At 45.9% G+C, this 18,152-nt stretch overlaps 1 protein-coding gene across 1 annotated transcript in view; it reads left to right on the top strand.

Moving 5' to 3' along the window:
* The window catches only part of MCM3AP (minichromosome maintenance complex component 3 associated protein), a 45,242-nt gene that overhangs the window by 6,493 nt on the left and 20,597 nt on the right, over positions 1–18,152 (top strand). The window contains exons 6-16 of the mRNA XM_059686745.1: positions 3,130–3,320; positions 5,103–5,242; positions 7,418–7,615; positions 7,924–8,192; positions 8,660–8,822; positions 11,723–11,883; positions 12,660–12,901; positions 13,171–13,388; positions 14,349–14,449; positions 16,135–16,266; positions 16,671–16,784. Of these exons, the coding sequence (XP_059542728.1) occupies positions 3,130–3,320; positions 5,103–5,242; positions 7,418–7,615; positions 7,924–8,192; positions 8,660–8,822; positions 11,723–11,883; positions 12,660–12,901; positions 13,171–13,388; positions 14,349–14,449; positions 16,135–16,266; positions 16,671–16,784 (1,929 nt within the window). The remainder of the gene's footprint in view (positions 1–3,129; positions 3,321–5,102; positions 5,243–7,417; positions 7,616–7,923; positions 8,193–8,659; positions 8,823–11,722; positions 11,884–12,659; positions 12,902–13,170; positions 13,389–14,348; positions 14,450–16,134; positions 16,267–16,670; positions 16,785–18,152) is intronic.

Genomic DNA, 18,152 nt, shown 5'->3' with positions numbered 1-18,152 from the left:
CTCTTACCCCCCTACCTCCTGCCCCCCAACCCTCCCCGGCCTTCCCGCTGCAGTTTGACAATCTGTTTGATTTTTTTTTTTTAATTAAATCTTTATTGTTCAGATTATTACATTTGTTCCTCTTCCCCCCCACCCCCCCATAACTCCCCTCCTCCCAGTTCCCGCCCCACCCTCCGCCCTCACTCCCCACCCACTGTCCTCATCCATAGGTGCACGATTTTTGTCCAGTCTCTTCCCACATCTCCCACACCCCTTTCCCCCCCAAGAATAGTCAGTCCATTCCCTTACTATGTCCCTGATTCTATTATAATCAACAGTTCATTCTGTTCATCAGATTATTTATTCACTTGATTCTTAGATTCACTTGTTGATAGATGCATATTTGTTGTTCATAATTTGTATCTTTACCTTTTTCTTCTTCTTCCTCTTCTTAAAGGATACCTTTCAGCATTTCATATAATCCTGGTTTGGTGGTGATGAACTCCTTTAGCTTTTCCTTATCTGTGACGCTCTTTATCTGACCTTCAATTCTGAATGATAGCTTTGCTGGATAAAGTAATCTTGGTTGTAGGTTCTTGGTATTCATCACTTTGAATATTTCTTGCCACTCCCTTCTGGCCTGCAAAGTTTCTGCTGAGAAATCAGCTGACAGTCGTATGGGTATTCCCTTGTAGGTAACTGAGTTTCTTTCTCTTGCTGTTTTTAAGATTCTCTCTTTATCTTTTGCTCTTGGCATTTTAATTATGATGCGTCTTGGTGTGGTCCTCTTTGGATTCCTTTTGTTTGGGGTTCTCCGCGCTTCTTGGACCTGTAAGTCCATTTCTTTCACCAGGTGGGGGAAGTTTTCTGTCATTATTTCTTCAAATAGGTTTTCAATATCTTGCTCTCTCTCATCTTCTGGCACCCCTATAATTCTGATGTTGGTACGCTTGAAGCTGTCCCAGAGGCTCCTTACACTATCCTCGCATTTTTGGATTCTTTTTTCATTTTGCTTTTCCGGTTGGATGTTTTTTGCTTCCTCGCATTTCAAATCATTTACTTGATTCTTGCGCTCCTCTGGTCTGCTGCCGGGCGTCTGTATAATATTCGTTATTTCAGTCCGTGTATGCTTAATTTCTAGTTGGTTCCCCAATATAAGATCGAGGGTCTTATTAGTTTTTGTGTAGATCTCATTAAGTTTATCGGCAGCTTCTAAACAGTTCTTGAGAGACCTTAAAAGTGTGGTTCTGAACTCTATTTCTTCCATTGACAATTTTGTCCTGTTTCTTTGTCTCCGCATTTTGTTATGCTTCCTTGGTGCACCCCCTAGTGGTCTTTGTTCGCAGTCTTATAGTTAAATCTTGATTGTTGTAGCTAATTCCAGGGAGGGTTTGCCCTCCAGGCCAAGTGGCTATGAGAATCAGCTGTGTCAGCAGTGAGAGAACTTCTGTCCTCTAGGGAGGTGCTAATCTAGCCTTTGCCTGAGGCTATCCGGCAAATGCCTCTGTGCAGGGCTTGGGCGGGGCGGGTTGCACAGGATCAACAGGGTGGGCCGGAGAGAGCAGTTATGGCGGCTCTCAGTCCTGTCCCAAGGGGCTCTGCCTCTCTGAGTCCCAGCACCCGCTGCAAAGCTCGGAGAGAAAGCTGCACTCGCTCTGACCGAAGCCAGACAGTCCCGCTTCTCCCGTTTGAGTCTGGGTTCCTAAAGACTCGCCCGGATCTGGTGCTCAGTCTGCGACTCCCTCCCGATTGAAAACAACAACCGCGCCCTCCGCCGCCAGCCCGCTCCGCGCACTCTGCACCTCAGAATTTGACTTCAGCACTGCGCCTCCTCTGAGTGTCCGTGTGCGTTTCTCTTTCCTCCTAGTTGTAGGACTTCCACTCAGCCAGCGTTCCTGTGGTTCTGGGTGATGTCCCTTCCGTTTTTTGGTTTCACTTTTGAAGTAGTTGTTCAAAGCAGCAAACTCCGGCGTTAACCTATGCCGCCATCTTGGTTGTCTCCTACTGGGGATTTGCCCGCAACCCAGGTACATGCCCTTGACCGGAATCGAACCCGGGACCTTTCAGTCCGCAGGCCGATGCTCTATCCACTGAGCCAAACCGGTTTCGGCAAGCAGTCACTTTTTGCCTTAAAACTTCTAACTAGCTGTCATAACCATGTATTCCTAATAGCCGCTAGAGCAGTTTCCAACAGGGCTTTTTGTAGGTTCAGCTTATCACGTGAGGCTGCATAATAACGGGGTAGCCACAGTGTGTTCCAATGGGGTGCTGTCTCCTTCCAAATGCTCCCTCTCCTCCCCCCTCTTCTTGGAGTTCCCACCTTCCCTTTCACAGCAGGACTGCTTCCACAGGTCTGTAATCCTTCACCTATTTCGGCCAATGTATTTTCCTCACTTTCAACTTCGCAATTAACAATTTAGTTGCTGATTTGCTTTTGTTTTTGCTTTTCTCACTCAACCCTTTAAAATTTTTAGAAATTGATTTCAGAGAGGAAGGGAGAGGGAGAGAGATACAGAAACATCAGTGATGAGAGAGAATCATTGATTGGCTGCCTCTTGCACACCCCACACTGGGGATCGAGCTGGCAACCTGGGCATGTGCCCTCACCAGGAATCGAACCGTGACCTCCTGCTTCATAGGTCGATGCTCAGTCACTGACCATGCCGGCCCGGTACTCCACCCTTCTTTTATCTTCTTTGACATTGGAGCTCACAGAATTCTGAGAGCCCGCTGGAAAATGGGGAAGCTGAGAGGGGATACCCAGTTTTTTATAGTACATTCTTCTACTGAAATGAAGTTATGTATGAAAACATGTGGACATGATATTCTTCGTGGTGGTAAAGTGTTGTTTTTCAGGCTGAATTTCATTTCTTTGAGATAGAAGTCTATAAATATTCATTTCAGCTGTTTCAATGGGCTCATCTCATTTTAAAAGAAGTACGAAATGTTTAAAAATTTTTAAATCACAGATAATATGAATAACATCATTTTGCTCAATACCAGCGTTATCAAAGCTTGTCTCACTTCAAAGTTTATAGTTTATTAGCTTTAGAGGAGCAGAAAATCTTGAAAGATAAGGGAAGTGTTTGGAAGTGGACATTTGCAGATGCCAGATGGACACAAGGCTCTGATATGTTGCTTTCTCTGTAGCTCTCCAGTGAAGAAGTCAGGGCTTCTGAAGGCCCACCTGTTTGAAGGAGACTCTTTTGACTCGGGCTCTGAGGGTTCTGAGAGTCCTGGGCTGTGCGTGTCCTCCCTCAGTGCGCTGATAGGCACTGTGGCCGAAACGTCTGAGGAAAAGTACCGCCTGCTTGACCAGAGGGACAGGATCATGAGGCAAGGTATGGTGACTGCCCCTGAGCAGAGGTCCAGAGGCCCTTGTAGGTCATGGAAATTCATCAAGATTTATTGTGAAGTGAGAACAGCAAGGTGCAGGAAGTCTGTAGTGTGCTACTATTTGTGTACAATTAAGGGGGAAACTGTGTGTGTATGTCCCCATATGTAAGCATACTTTATGTGTGCATAAAATAGTCATGGAAGATGTGAAGGGTCTGCTCACACTGATTGTCACGAGAGAGGGTGCCAGGTGTGAGGGTGTGTTCTATTTTGGATGTTGTTATACCTTTGGGTTATTGAACCATGTGAATGTATTACCTATTCCAAAAGTAAGTATTCTATTAACATTAAAATGATGTGCAGTGGAAAAAATAAAAGAAAAAGGCACATGTGCTTTTTGCAAAGTTTTAATTAAATTTTAACTGTAGGATTTTTCTCTTTTCAAAAGCTGTGAATCAGTGGAATAATCCCAGTGCCTCCTTAACACTGTAATAAAAGCTGCCATCATAAATTATATCACTGACATGGTGATTTTTATATTCCAAATAAAATTATTGCTAGACATTAGAATTTTCCAAAATAAAAATAAGATGTATATATTTCAAATTATGAAGTTGTTCATTCCATTTCATTTAAAAGATACTTTTTTTTAATTGTTAAAAGTATTACAGATGTTCCCTTTTTTCCCCCATTGACCCCCATCCACCCCACACCCACTCCTCCCAGGCTAAAAGATACTTTTGTAGTTATTTTAATTCTGTGGATAATAATAGAGATTTATGCAGGTCAGGACCAGGTAACTTTCATTATGTGATTCCTGTTACATTAAAAACATAATGAAATACTTAAAATAATGATATATGTACATTTAACAAATTGATTCTTTTAACAAACATACTGCAGCCATGAGTATTTTTTTTTATTATTTTTTTCAATGTACCATTTTCTTTTTCCCCCCAATTCTTTATTAGTTAAGGAATTACAAATGTGTCCTTATCCCCCCATTAACCCTCCTCCTCCCCCCCTCCACACTCATGCTCTCATCCCCCTATTGTCCATGTCCATTGGTTTGGCTTATATGCATGCATACAAGTCCTTTGGTTGATCTCTTCCCTTTACCCCCTCCCTCCCCCACTTTCCCGCTGGGGATTGATAGTCTGATCGCTGTTTCTCTCGGTCTTTATTATTGAGGTCATTATAGGAGCCCTGAATGCATTGTGGGCCCCTCTGCCTGTGGTGTGCAGTGAAGAGATCCGTCTGGAGAGGCAAGAAGGCCTTGCTGCCTGCACACACCCCCCCCTCCGTGTGTAGGCCAGTGATGGTGAACCTATGACAACTCATTCTTTTGGTTGATTTTTCTTTGTTAAATGGCATTTAGATATATAAAATAAATATCAGAAATATAAGTCTTTGTTTTACTATGGTTGCAAATATCAAAAAATTTCTATATGTGACACGGCACCAGAGTTAAGTTAGGGTTTTTCAAAATGCTGACACACTGAGCTCAAAAGGTTCGCCATCACTGATCTAGGCCATGCTTTTCTTTCCCAGAGTCCCAGTGTTTAAAAAGTTTTTCTTTTTTTGTGTGATTTGTGTGATGTTTGTTCTTATTTTATCACCAGAGGCCTGATGCACGAAATTCATGCAATGGGCTCGGCCCTCGCAGCCCCAGCTTTCCCGGTCTAATTAGCATATTACACTTTTATTATTACAGTTTACGAAAACACACTTCGCTGAATTCTCCATTCTGTGTGGTAGGTTCTTACTATTTACTTGATGTCATTTAGCTCGGGTGAAAAGAACCGACCTGGACAAAGCGAGGACTTTTGTTGGGACGTGCCCAGACATGTGTCCCGAGAAGGAGCGGTACATGCGGGAGACCCGGAGCCAGCTGAGTGTATTTGAAGTGATCCCAGGAACTGACCAGGTGGAGCCCCATGCCCCCCATTGTGTACAATTGTTTGTATTGTGAGTTGTGTACTAAGCAGTCTTGTACAGGACCATACAGGACCCTAAGGTATAGATACAGATGTAGATGCAGAATTATTTCATAGGTGAAAAAACTTTTCTTTTCACAATTTTATTCCTATGTTTATGTTTTGCACATTTGAGATTATGTTCTGGATAGAATTTTGTACGATTTTTTTTCAGTTAAGATTATATCATGATCTTTTTTTGTTATAATGAACTCTTTATAAGCATTTTTAAATAACGCATATTATTATGTAGTTCTGTCCACGCTCCCCATTTTGCAACGTTAGATAGGCTGTTTCTGATTTTTCAATTATGTTAATTCATTTGGGCATGCAGTGTGTAATGCCTTGGAGGTGATTAGATGATTTCCTTCAGATCGTTAACTCTGTCAGAGGGTATGACCTTTCTTCAGCTTCCTGAACATGTGCCTGTTCATGTTCCTTAATTGTTTCCCAGAAATCACCATGTTAGGCCCTTTTATTCTTTTGTTAGTTTTGGGCTTTTCCTCCTCTTCTGGCTGCTGCCTTTACCCAACGCAGGGCCCTCAGTCAAGCAGCAGTTGTCACAGCAGAGGCCCTGGGCTCCTGCTCACCAGGCCCTGGCTTCTGCTATGCCCCCCAGTCCTCACTGTTGTCTCCATTTCATTCCTGGTCTGTGTAGATGTAATCTGGTGTTTGAGCATGGCTAAGACCTTTGAAAATGCTTTCAAGTCCTTTACCTATCACACTGCTGTGCTTGGGGCCAAGCAGGTGTGTCTTCACTTATATTCCTCTGCTTTTTTTTTTTTAAGTCCTTTTTTTTACTGTTTATAGTATCACATATGTCTCCTTTTTCCCCATTGACCCCTCCCCGGCCACTGCCACCCTCCAGGACAAGCTCCCACCATCCCAGTGTCCGTGTCCATTGGTTATGCCAGTGTTTGGCAAACTGCGTCTTGGCAAACCGCGGCTCGCGAGCCACATGTGCTTTTTGGCCCCTTGAGTGTGGCTGTTACACAAAATACCGACTTCTGCGCAAGGGCCACAGAGTTTCAATCACACTGTATGTGCGCGCCCCCATGTGGTATTTTGTGGAAGAGCCACACTCAAGAGGCCAAAGAGCCGCATGTGGCTCGTGAGCCGCTGTTTGCCGACCACGGGGTTATGTTAATACACATGCATACAAGTCCTTTGGTTGATCTCTTACATTTCCCCCAACCTCCCGCCTTCCCCTACCTTCCCTCTGAGGTTTGACAGTTCGTTCAGTGCTTCTCTGTCTCTGGATCCATTTTTGTTCATCAGTCTATGTTGTTCATTGTATTCCACAAATGAGTGAGATCATGTGGTATTTATCTTTCTCTGAATGGCTTATTTCACTTAGCATAATGCTCCCCAGGTCCATCCATGCTGTTGCAAGTGGTAAGAGTACCTTCTTTTTTACCGCAGCGTAGTATTCCATTGTGTAGATGTACCACAGTTTTCTAATCCACTCATCTGCTGATGGGCTCTTAGGCTGTTTCCAAATCTTAGCTATTGTAAATTGTGCTGCTATGAATATAGGGGTGCATATGTCCTTTCTGATTGGTGTTTCTGATTTCTTGGGCTATATTCCTAGAAGTGGGATTACTGGGTCAAATGGGAGTTCCATTTTTAACTTTTTGAGAAAACTCCAAACTGTTTTCCACAGAGGCTGCACCAGTCTGCATTCCCACCAGCAGTGCACGAGGGTTCCTTTTTCTCCACATCCTCACCAACACTTGTCATTTGTTGTTTGTTGATGATAGCCATTCTGACAGGTGTGAGATGGTACCTCATTGTCGTTTTGATTTGCATCTCTCGGATGATTAGTGACTTTGAGCATGTTTTCATGTGTCTCTTCACCTTCTGTATGTCCTCTTTTGAAAAGTGTCTACGTATTTAGGTCCTTTGCCCATTTTTTGTATTCCTCTGCTTCTTGATGTGATAGCCACTTATGTTCAAAATATGTTACTTATTTTGTCTTTGAATTTGGTTTTACACATAGAAATTGTTTTCTGTAGTATTGATCCTGTGTGAGTGTGTGTGCGATCTCACCCCCTGACTTTAAGGCACAGCTGCTGAGAGGCTGGCTCAGCACCCGCCACCCAGCTGCTTGTCCCCACTCTCTTCAGGTGGACCACGCGGCAGCTGTCAAGGAGTACAGTCGCTCCTCCGCTGACCAGGAGGAGCCCCTGTCACATGAGCTGCGGCCCTCAGCAGTGCTCAGCAGGACCATGGATTACCTGGTGACCCAGATTATGGACCAGAAGGAAGGCAACCTGCGGGACTGGTATGACTTCCTGTGGAACCGCACACGGGGCATACGGAAGGTATCAGCCTCTTCTCATTAAGAAACTAGAAAAAGTATTTGAATTCCTAAGTGAAAGTGAGAGTTTTGTCATTTTACTATTTTATCTGTAACACCAAGTATACTATTATTTAAAATCATTACAAATTCTGATTTAAGTGTTCTTTATGGGCTTTGTTTCAAATTGAAATATGAGAAATTCAGCTAATAAACATGATTTTTCTAGTAGTTGATTCTCTGCATGGGAACATGTGCATGGGATCTGTGTCTATGAAACATGCATATAAGGTGTGTGCGTGTTCATGTGTAATATTCCCCTCTTGTGGCCAGGACATCACACAGCAGCACCTGTGTGATCCCATGACGGTGTCCCTGATTGAGAAGTGTGCCCGGCTTCATATCCACTGTGCTCACTTCATGTGTGAGGAGCCCATGTCCTCCTTTGATGCCAAGATCAACAATGAGAACATGACCAAGTGCCTTCAGAGTCTGAAGGAGATGTACCAAGATCTGAGGAACAAGGGCGTGTTCTGTGTCAGCGAAGCCGAGTTCCAGGGCTACAACGTGCTGCTCAATCTCAACAAGGGGGACATCCTAAGGTGAATTTTCGATTCTGGGGCTGGCCTAAGCTGTCTGGAAATGGAAAGCAGGGTGTGAATAGGGAAAGAGCTGTCGGGATTAGTAGTAGCTGCCTTGTCCCTGGTCCGTAATGCTGGGATGACAGTAAGAAACCTGGGCTGGGCTCAGTCCCTTGATCTGAGCCACTGGGAGCAGGATGGATGTACGCTAACACCAGCACATCTAGAGTTGCTCCAAATCCTTCCTGAGAATGATTTCTCCTTGTCAGCAAGAGGAAATGAGGAAGGAATGGGCCCGATGAGTAGAATAGGTGAGTGAACCAGGACAGCAATGCCCAGGTGCCCTATCAGAGCTGTTAGCGATTTGCCATTATGATCCTCTTTCTCAGTATGGTTGAATTCTAGTTTTTATTAGATTTTTTTAATGGAATATTTTGTCAAATTAATTTTAAAATTTTCTAATCTCTTTTATCTCTTTTAATTAACAGAGAAGTACAACAGTTCCATCCGGCTGTTAGAAACTCCTCTGAGGTGAAATTTGCTGTTCAGGCTTTTGCTGCATTGAACAGTAATAATTTTGTGAGATTTTTCAAACTGGTCCAGTCAGCTTCTTACTTGAACGCTTGTCTTTTACATTGCTACTTTAATCAGGTGAGTAACATTACTGTACTTGCAGAATTAGAATAAAACAGGTTATTTATGATAAATAAATATATATTTGTTGTTAATCATCACCTTAGGATATTTTTTCCATTGATTTTTTTAGACAGAGTGGAAGGGAGGCAGGGAGAAGGAGGGGGAGAGAGAGGAGAGAGACACAACATCGATGTGAGAGAGACACATCAATTGGTTGCCTCCAACACGAACCCCGAACAGGGCTGGGGATGGAATGTGCAACCCATATACCTGCCCTTGACTGGGAATTGAACCCACAACCCTTCAGTGTGCAGGCCAACGCTCTAATCACTGAACGTACTTGGCCAGGGCATTACTTATGACATTTAAGTGCTTTATTCCATGAATGTTTCAGACAGGTCTGGGGCTAACTCTGTGCAGCCCTTGTGGCAGCCCCCCAGGGTCACTGGTGTAACCCCATTCTACAGGGGTTACCATCATTGATCACTGAAGGCAATGAAAACACTGTACTTACAGTTTATTTTTTTTATTTTTATTTTTGTGTACTTACAGTTTAGATAAGAAAAATCTCTTTAGAACCATGTAACTAAAGTTTAGAACTTTATCTTCCCTGGGAAGCAAAAAACTGCATGGATAAAGTCTCTAACGTAGAAATTCTCAGTGATATTAAATTTTTAGATAGCCTGATGATACTAAATGCATTTCAGTAAATATGTCAAGTGCCTTCTCTTTGTCGATGCTGTGCTGTGCTCGGGTTCCAAAGGCGGGCACCTGGGGCTTGGCCAAAAGTGTGAGCTCCTGGTCTCAGAATCTCCAGCCAGGTTTTCAGCCCCAGCCCAAGGGCACTTGGGGATGATGAAGGAGCAGCCCACGCCTGCCTCCGCTGTACACACTGTGCTGCTCCCCCCTGCGTGGGGTGGAGGATGCCACCAGCAGAGTCCTTGCTGAGAGCCCTTGGGCTCCACTGGGTGTGAAGGAAGCTGCCTGGGAGATCTCAGGGACCTGCTAGCTGGTTCTTGTGACTCCAGGTCATTTTTCTTCCTGGTCACACAAAATGCCCTCCTGTAAACAGTGACTAAACCACATTCCAGGCAAAGAATCTTCTGCAGGTGTGCTCATTGTCAGATCTGACAATAGGACTGAAATTATGGAACAAATGAAAAGATTTCTAACGCTGTGCCACTTGGGGAACTCCATGCAGTTGATAAATAAAACTGATAATTAGTATTTTAAAGTGATTATGTAATGTTATTAGAATGTCCACCATTGGTGCCCATTTTAATAACTTTAAGCCCACAGCTTCCTCCGTGCTCGGCTCCTGCTGTAGTGTTTCCCCCTTCCCCCCCTTCCAGGCCCCCCACCTTCCTGCCTCAGGTTTTCTGCGTTTGCTGTTCTCACTGCTTTTCCTTCTCACAGCCACACAAGGTCACATCCTCCAGTTCTTGGCTTGGCTGCCACGGTCTTGGCTGGGCCCACCCTTGTCAGTGCTCCAGGTCCTCTGCCTTTCTCACTGTCACCATTAAATGTATTGTGTACTTAAAATATATATATATATATATATATATATATATATATATATATATATATATATATATACATACATATATATATACACATATATGTGTGTGTGTGTGTATATATATATATATATATATATACACACACACACACACACACACACATATTTTTTTGAAAATATATTTTTACTGATTTCAGAGAGGAAGGGAGAGGGGGAGAGAGAGATAGAAACATCAATGATGAGAGGGAACCGCTGCCTCCTGTATGCCTGCTGCTGGGGACCGAGCTTGGAACCCGGGCATTTGCCCTTGACTGGAATCGAACCCGGGACCCTTGATTCCACAGGCTGACGCTCTATACACTGAACCAGACTGGCTAGGGCTGTACTGTGTATTTTATATGTGCATTTTATTAATTGTTGGCTTCTTTAACATATCAGCTATGTGGGGACAGGGATTTTGTTTTGTTCACTGTTGTAATCTCAGCACTGACAATGCCAGGCATGAAGTAAACACTTGATAAATACTGATTGAGTTAGTTCCAGAATACTGGAAGAAGCCACCCAGATTCCTGTCACCCAACCCAAGTTTTATAAGCATTTTCATGTTTGTCCTTTGTCTTCTTTTTTAAAAGCACTTGTAATAATGCTATGAAACAATTTTGCCTTTGACTCTCTTATTTAATTTCATGTCATGCATTTTTAATGGCATTCCATTATCTTTGTGATAATTTTTAGCATCTACACAGCTTTTTGTTGAATGGATGCTGCACAGTTTACTTTCCGTGCCCTGCTGTGGGATGGTTTGTTTTCTAGTTTCTTACAAATAAGGCCTTAAGACTAATCTTTTCTATAAGAGACCCAGAGCGTGAAATTCTTGCACGGGTAGGGTCCCTAGGCCTGGCTGGCAATCAAGGCCGATTTGTGACACAACTAGCAGAGCGATCGGGGGACCCCCGCTGGCACCTGCTTGCTGGCCCCACCTCCAGCCACCGCTGCCGGTCGCCTCTCTCTGCAGGGTGACCGGCCAGGCGATCGGGGGGAGGAGGGGACCCCGCTGGCACCACCTTGGCCAGTGGGGGCTCCCCGATAGGCCCCTACATTGAGCGTCTGCCCCTTGGTGGTCAGTGTGCATCATAGCGACCGGTTGTTCTGCCGGTCATTCTGCCATTCGGTTGATTTGCATATTCGGCTTTTATTATATAGGATGTTTGAAATTGTCTCCTTTGCATGCATTCCTGGGCATCTTAACACTGAGCAAATGGCCTTAGATCACCAAGCCTGGGACCCGTAATGGCAGGTTGCTGTCCAGAGGGAATGAGCTACAGCAGGAGTCCTGCCCCCATGCCAGCCTTTCTGTAGTCCTGGGGCGACTGCAGTGATTGGCTTCTCCTTTCAGATCCGCAAGGATGCTCTCCGGGCACTCAACATCGCCTATACTGTGAGCACCCAACGATCCACCATCTTTCCCCTGGACAGCGTGGTGCGCATGCTGCTCTTCAGAGATTGCGAAGAGGCCACAGACTTCCTCAACTACCATGGTCTCACTGTTTCCGATGGGTAGGAGCTGAGGGTGAAACTGTAGGGCATGTCTTTCCTTTTCTGTCTTAATTCTGATAAAGGGCTGGGAAGTGCCATTGATGTGCTAGGTCCTGGAGAAAGCATGTTTCATGTGCTGCCTCCCTGGTATGCATAGCGAGGCTCAGAGTGGCTGAGGAATGTCCCCAGACCACATGCTGCGTGTTGGCTGACTGGGTTTAGACCCAGTTCTTTGTGACTCCAAAATGAGTGCTTTACAAGTTACTGAAGAACTTAAAGGTAAAGGTTGGGCCTCCTTATTCTGTCCCTTGAGGAAGGCCTTTGCTAGCCACCCATGATAGGCCACTGCACAACTCTCATGGCCCAGACAGGTGCCAGTGGGCCAGGGCAGGGCTTCTCTGCTTGGAGTTTGAGTGTTTTGAGAACCTGATGAGGCTCAAGGACCTTCTCCCAGAAAATGGCATCATGATGTAAAACATGATAGACACGCCCTCAGCTGGGTTTCTCAACCGCTCCCTCTCACTGTGGCCTTTGTGCTGCCTGTAGTCCTTCCTCATGGAGACGTGGCAGCTTTGGAGGGAGCCAGGAGTGTGTATGTGTGGTGTTAACGGCTAGGCCGGGTGGCGCCCCTGTAGGCTGGCAGCAGGGAGCGCTGTGCCCCTCCTGATTTCCATGTGGCTGTGTGGTTACTCCGTGACATCAGGGAGGGGGCTTCCAGCGTTGTTGCTGGCACTGGGAAGTGAAGGCTGACCTCTCACCTGAGATACCTCTCTGTGGGTTCTTTGTGTTCTGGATAGCTGTGTCGAGCTGAACCGGTCCTCGTTCTTGGAACCAGAGGGGTTATTGAAGGCCAGGAAGTCGGTGTTTATTACCAGGAAGCTGATGGTGTCAGTTGGGGAAATTGTGAATGGGGGGCCGTTGCCCCCTGTCCCTCGTCATACCCCCGTGTGCAGCTTCAACTTCCAGAACAAGTTCGTCGGGGAGAGCCTGGCCGCGGAGCTGTCTGTGGGCACTCAGAGACCCGGCTTGGATGCAGCAGGTGAGTGGAGCTGCGGCTGCGCGAGGGAACTAGCTGCTTGTCCCTCTCGGGAGCCTCTAGGGAGCCAGAAGCACCTATCTTGTTTTGGGGCCCAGATGTGGATGTTGTTCAGTGCTCAGGTGTTTCATCCTGAGGTTGGGCTGATAGACTCCGTGGCATCATGTGCTTGCTTCTCATCGTGAAGCTCAGGGAGGGTGGCCAGTCCTTGCCGTCCCTGTGGGTGGCCTGGAGGTTGTTTGTAGTGCCCACATGTGCCTGTTCTCTTCCAGGTGTCGGGAGAGGAGAGGAATGTGGTACTGAGGCGGACGCGTCCCCGCCTACCCTCCTCCTGCAGCCTCTTCCCATCTTGGCCCCTGCACTGCCCTATCTGCCGCACCACCCAGCAGCCACCCCGAGTGCGGCACCCGGCCTCTTCCAACCCCCCATGCTACCCCTTCTGCAGCCGGAACTTCTTCCTGCAAAGCCTGAGCCTGTGTACTCTGACGCGGTAAGGAATCTTCCAGCTCAGGCCCCAAGCAGCCTGTTACGCACAACACCCAGCAGCATCTGATGTCTAGTCTGACCATTGTCTGTAGACGGAACCCACTGAGGTGGTTGCACATGTGACCTTAGAATGTTCTGAACTAGCCATGGCTGGTCTCACTGTGGGATCTAGTCCACAAGGCTTGAGTCTGTCTTAGGAGCCAGAGGCTCTGAGAGCAGGGATGACGCGTGGGTCTGTAGTTTGTTGCCCGTGTTTTTCTTTGAAAGGTCATAGGTGAAACTTTGGCGAATGTGCTGAAGGGTATTTACGGACGTAATGCTGTTGATAAAATCAGTGCTGCCTGGTGTCGAGTGCTTCCTGTGCCAAGAGCTCTGCAGGCATGTGGTGTCCTGGTTGCCCTGTCCCAGCGCCATCCTGTGCCCCCACGTGTCTGCTCCTTTGAAAACCAGTGGACATGTTAACTAGGGCCATGGGGACCATGGGTAGCGCCACATGCCCACCGACAGGCATGTGACTAGGGTCGAGCAGAGCCGGTCCACCACAGGTTGTGGGACTTGGTCTCGCCACCTGTTGCTTAGACAGGCACTTGACACTACCCCAGTCGGGATCAAGGAGGAATGTGAAGAATGGCCACAGACCCTGAGCGTGTTTGATGTGCAGGAGTGGCACTGGGGCCTTCTGAACGGCCATCCTCGCACAAGGCTCCTCTGTTCATTAGCAGGAACTCTTCCCAGAAACAGCATCATACCCCCTGTGAGGGTCGTTAAAACACCTTCAAAAAACGTTCATTGACAAGGCCTTGATGGGGTTTCTGCCCTGGCCGAGTTCCATGAGAACTCAGTGGTTCTGTGAAGGTCTTTAGTGCCTTTTGCTGTGAAGTGAGATTGTTCGATTATAAGCTGGGTCTGGATTGAGGCACTGTCCCTGCTGGCACGCCTGACCCGCCGTCTGACCTCTCTCTAGGACCTGGCGCAGGTGGTGGACGAGCTCATCCAGGAGGTTCTTCAGAGGGACTGTGAGGAGGTCGGTGCTGCTGGGGCGGCCTTTGCAGCCACAGCTCTGGGGTAAGTGGGGCGCCCCTTCTGCTCTGAAGCAGTCTGCACTCACTGGGACCACACTCTGTCCCTCCAGACACTCTTGTAAAGCTGTTCTCAGTCTTCAGCAAGAGATTGCAGCTTCCCGTTCGTTTTATGTTTTTATTGATTTTTTACAGAGAGGAAGGGAGGTATAGAGAGTCAGAAACATCAATGAGAAAGAAACATTGATCAGCTGCCTCCTGCACACCCCCTACTGGGGATGTGCCCGCAACCAAGGTACATGCCCTTGACCGGAATCGAACCTGGGACCCTTCAGTCCGCAGGCCGACACTCTATCCACTGAACCGAACCAGTTAGGGCTGCAGCTTCCCGTTTGTATAGGCTCGAATGTTGGTCCTGTTCTCTAGGTGGGTGTAATTCATATTTCTGACCTTATGTTTGTCATTGGCATGTCGTTTCCATTCGTGTCTGCTGTTTGAGCAGCAAGAGGTTTATTAAAGTTGTAAATTAAACCCTATTTTTCTTTAAACTTTAAATACGACTTAAAATTCGAATGAAGTAAAAATTAGTTCATTTTCTATTAAATATGAAAAATACTAGAAGGAGACTTGACTTGGGGTGGTGAACACACAATACAGTATACAGATGACTTATTACAGAATTGTATCCCTAAAATCAACATAATCTTATTAATCAATATCTCTCCAGTAAATTCAATAAATAAATAAATATTCAAAGTTTACCCCCCCCACAATGAAAAATACTTTAGCCCTGGCCAGTGTACTCAGTGGTTGGAGCATCGGCCCACGCACTGAAGGGTCTCGAGTTCGATTATCAGTCAAGGGCACGTATCTAGGTTGCAGATTTGATCCCTGACCCTGGTCAGGGTGCATGGGGGAGGCAACCAATCAATGTGTCTCACATCAGTTTCTCTCTTCTCTCGCCCTCTCTCCTCCTCTCCTCCCTACTCTCTCTCAAGATCAATGGAAAAAATATCCTTGAGTGAGGAATAACAACAACAAAACAAACAACAATAAGGAACTAACTTAAAAAATCTTGGGTTATGTTTCAGCTTATTAAAAATTTGAGTATTTTGTACCATTTGTATTTTACACCATGGTAAAATTTCCTTAGACATTTAAAACTACAAACTTTTTGTATCTGCTTCTGTCTAATACTTCAACATCTAGTCTTAATGAATTTATTATTATTATTTTTAAAATATATTTTATTGATTTTTTTACAGAGAGGAAGGGAGAGAGATAGAGAGTTGGAAACATCGATGAGAGAGAAACATCGATCAGCTGCCTCCTGCACATCTCCCACTGGGGATGTGCCCGCAACCCAGGTACATGCCCTTGACCGGAATCGAACCTGGGACCCTTCAGTCCGCAGGCCGACGCTCTATCCACTGAGCCAAACCGGTTTTGGCAAGTCTTAATGAATTTAATCACAGTCTGTCTGCTCCTGGCCAGTGGCTCATTGGTTAGAGCATAGTCCCGTACACTGGAAGGTTGTGGGTTTGACGATTCCCAGTTTGGACACATACCTAGGCTGTGGGTTTGATGTCAGTTTTGATAGATGTTGTGTTTCTAACTGTTTTTATGCTGAAAGCTAAATATGTTTTTTCCCCCTGCCAATGTTAAAAGTTTAGTTATGTGGTTAGCTTGGCACTTATTTATTTAGAATTCTATCCACTTTGCTCTGTCTAGTGTTTCCAGTGCTGCTGTGGAGGAGTTGTTAACAGCTGCTACCACAGGCATTTTGAGGCACATTGCAGCTGAAGAAATTACTAAGGAAAGGGAGCGAAAAGAGGAGGAGAGGCGGCAGGCTGAAGAGGAGAGGTGAGTATGTCTTGTCCTTGCAGTGAACCTGGGTCAGAGTGTGTGGACATGGGAGAGAACCTAACCGGGCCTGGCATGCTCCTGCCATTATTGTCCATTGCATCGGGCCCGAGGCTCACCCAATGCCCCCATGCACTTCGGCCCATGGAGTGGATGGGTCCTGAGGCTACACCCACCTTGTGAGCAGCAGCAGCCCTTTGCCAGTGGGGGAGGGTGGTGGCCAGTGGGGCTTGAGTGGGGGCAGCTCAGCTGTGTGGTTTGTCTGGTGGGATCAGGGGGTTAGTAAGCCTACGGACTCAGGCAGCACAACTCACACCTCCACCTGTGAGGTCTTGGAGTGTGATGCTGCTTATTTTTATTCTTAAACATTACCCTTGCTCTTTTTTCTTCTTTTAAACCCTTAGGTTGAAACAAGAAAGAGAACTGGTGTTAACTCAGATGAGTCAGGGCCTGGCTGCAGAGCTGACAGAGCTGGTAGTGATGGAATGTGTGAGGGAAACCTGCTCCCAGGAGTTGAAGTAAGTGAAGTGCTGGGTCCTGCAGTGTGAGAGGTGTGGACTGGCAGGAGGGAGGAGGATCCTTAGGCGCTGTGGGCAGGCTGGTCAGCTCCTGCTAGCTGGGTTGCACTTTTGCAGGGAGCATACATATCTTTTGATAGCCAAACACTAGAACCCTGTCCCTGTATGTGTGTGGCCTCCAGAGAGGGCCTCCCTTTCACTGTTATCCTCGTTGTGGACCCTGCCCTGGGCATGGGGATGTCTTAGCAAAAGGGTTTGCTGGTAGTCTCCATACAAGGTTACTTATTGTTAGTTTTCCTCTAGTAAAAGATCCTTCACTTATTCTACATGCTAAAATATTTCTTGGAGCTATCTCACTTAAGAACTTTCTTGGTTTCCATTCCAGGCTTCAGGGAAGACAGGTTCAGTTGTGCAGGGAAATCTGTCCTGGTGCTTAAGCTCTCTGAGATAGCCCCGAAGGCGACGGACTCTTTAGTCCTGATCACAGCTCCCAGTGCAGATGGGGAACAGACCTAGAGACAGAAGTGTCTTAATTGATGTTTCCCTCTCTGTTAATTGGGAATCTATTTCCATATTTACTATAAGAGGCCTTACATTGATGGATATCTGTCTGTTCTTAATCCCAGGAAGGGGTGTTAGGAGATAAGGAACCCAGGACTCATCGATGTGCAGGGAACGTGCTGTTCTCCTTGGCTCCAGGAGGCTTGGCCTGCAGCTTACCCAAGAGGGTGGCTATTGGAAATGGGTCTTGCCTGTTTAAGCTACTTTGATTTTTGTGACTAAATATATTTGATAAAGCCCTCTTTAACCTTTGGTTGATAGAATTTTGTTGTAAAAATCTCTCTTACAGATACTGGTTTATATGAGGGCCACCGTTGTTTGACCACAGGCTGCCAGTTATGTTCTTGAGACACTTCTAATTGGAAACAGCAAATATTGCTGATGAGGGGATGTCTTAATGGTCATTTAAAAACTAACATTTCTAGCCATTGTTTTAAAATAAAGCTTTATTTCTGGACTATTCCCAAGGGCCCCACTGGACCTGTAATCTAGTACCCTGTAATTTTGTTCTTTTTCTCTTATTTTTGTTGTATGATACTCCTTTCCAGGTGGCCATACCTTAAGTAAAATGAAAATCTTTTTTTTAAAAATTTTTTAATTAAATCTTTATTGTTCAGATTTTTACATTTGTTCCTCTTTTTTCCCCCCCATAACTCCCCTCCTTCCAGTTCCTACCCCACCCTCCGCCCTCAATCCCCACTCACTGTCCTTATCCATAGGTGCACGATTTTTGTCCAGTCTCTTCCCGCATCTCCCACACCCCTTTCCCCCCCAAGAATAGTCAGTCCATTCCCTTTCTATGTCCCT

The sequence above is a fragment of the Myotis daubentonii genome, chromosome 3 (genome assembly GCF_963259705.1).
Source record: "Myotis daubentonii chromosome 3, mMyoDau2.1, whole genome shotgun sequence".
NCBI lineage: Eukaryota > Metazoa > Chordata > Mammalia > Chiroptera > Vespertilionidae > Myotis > Myotis daubentonii.
This window is presented reverse-complemented; position numbering and strand designations above follow the sequence as displayed.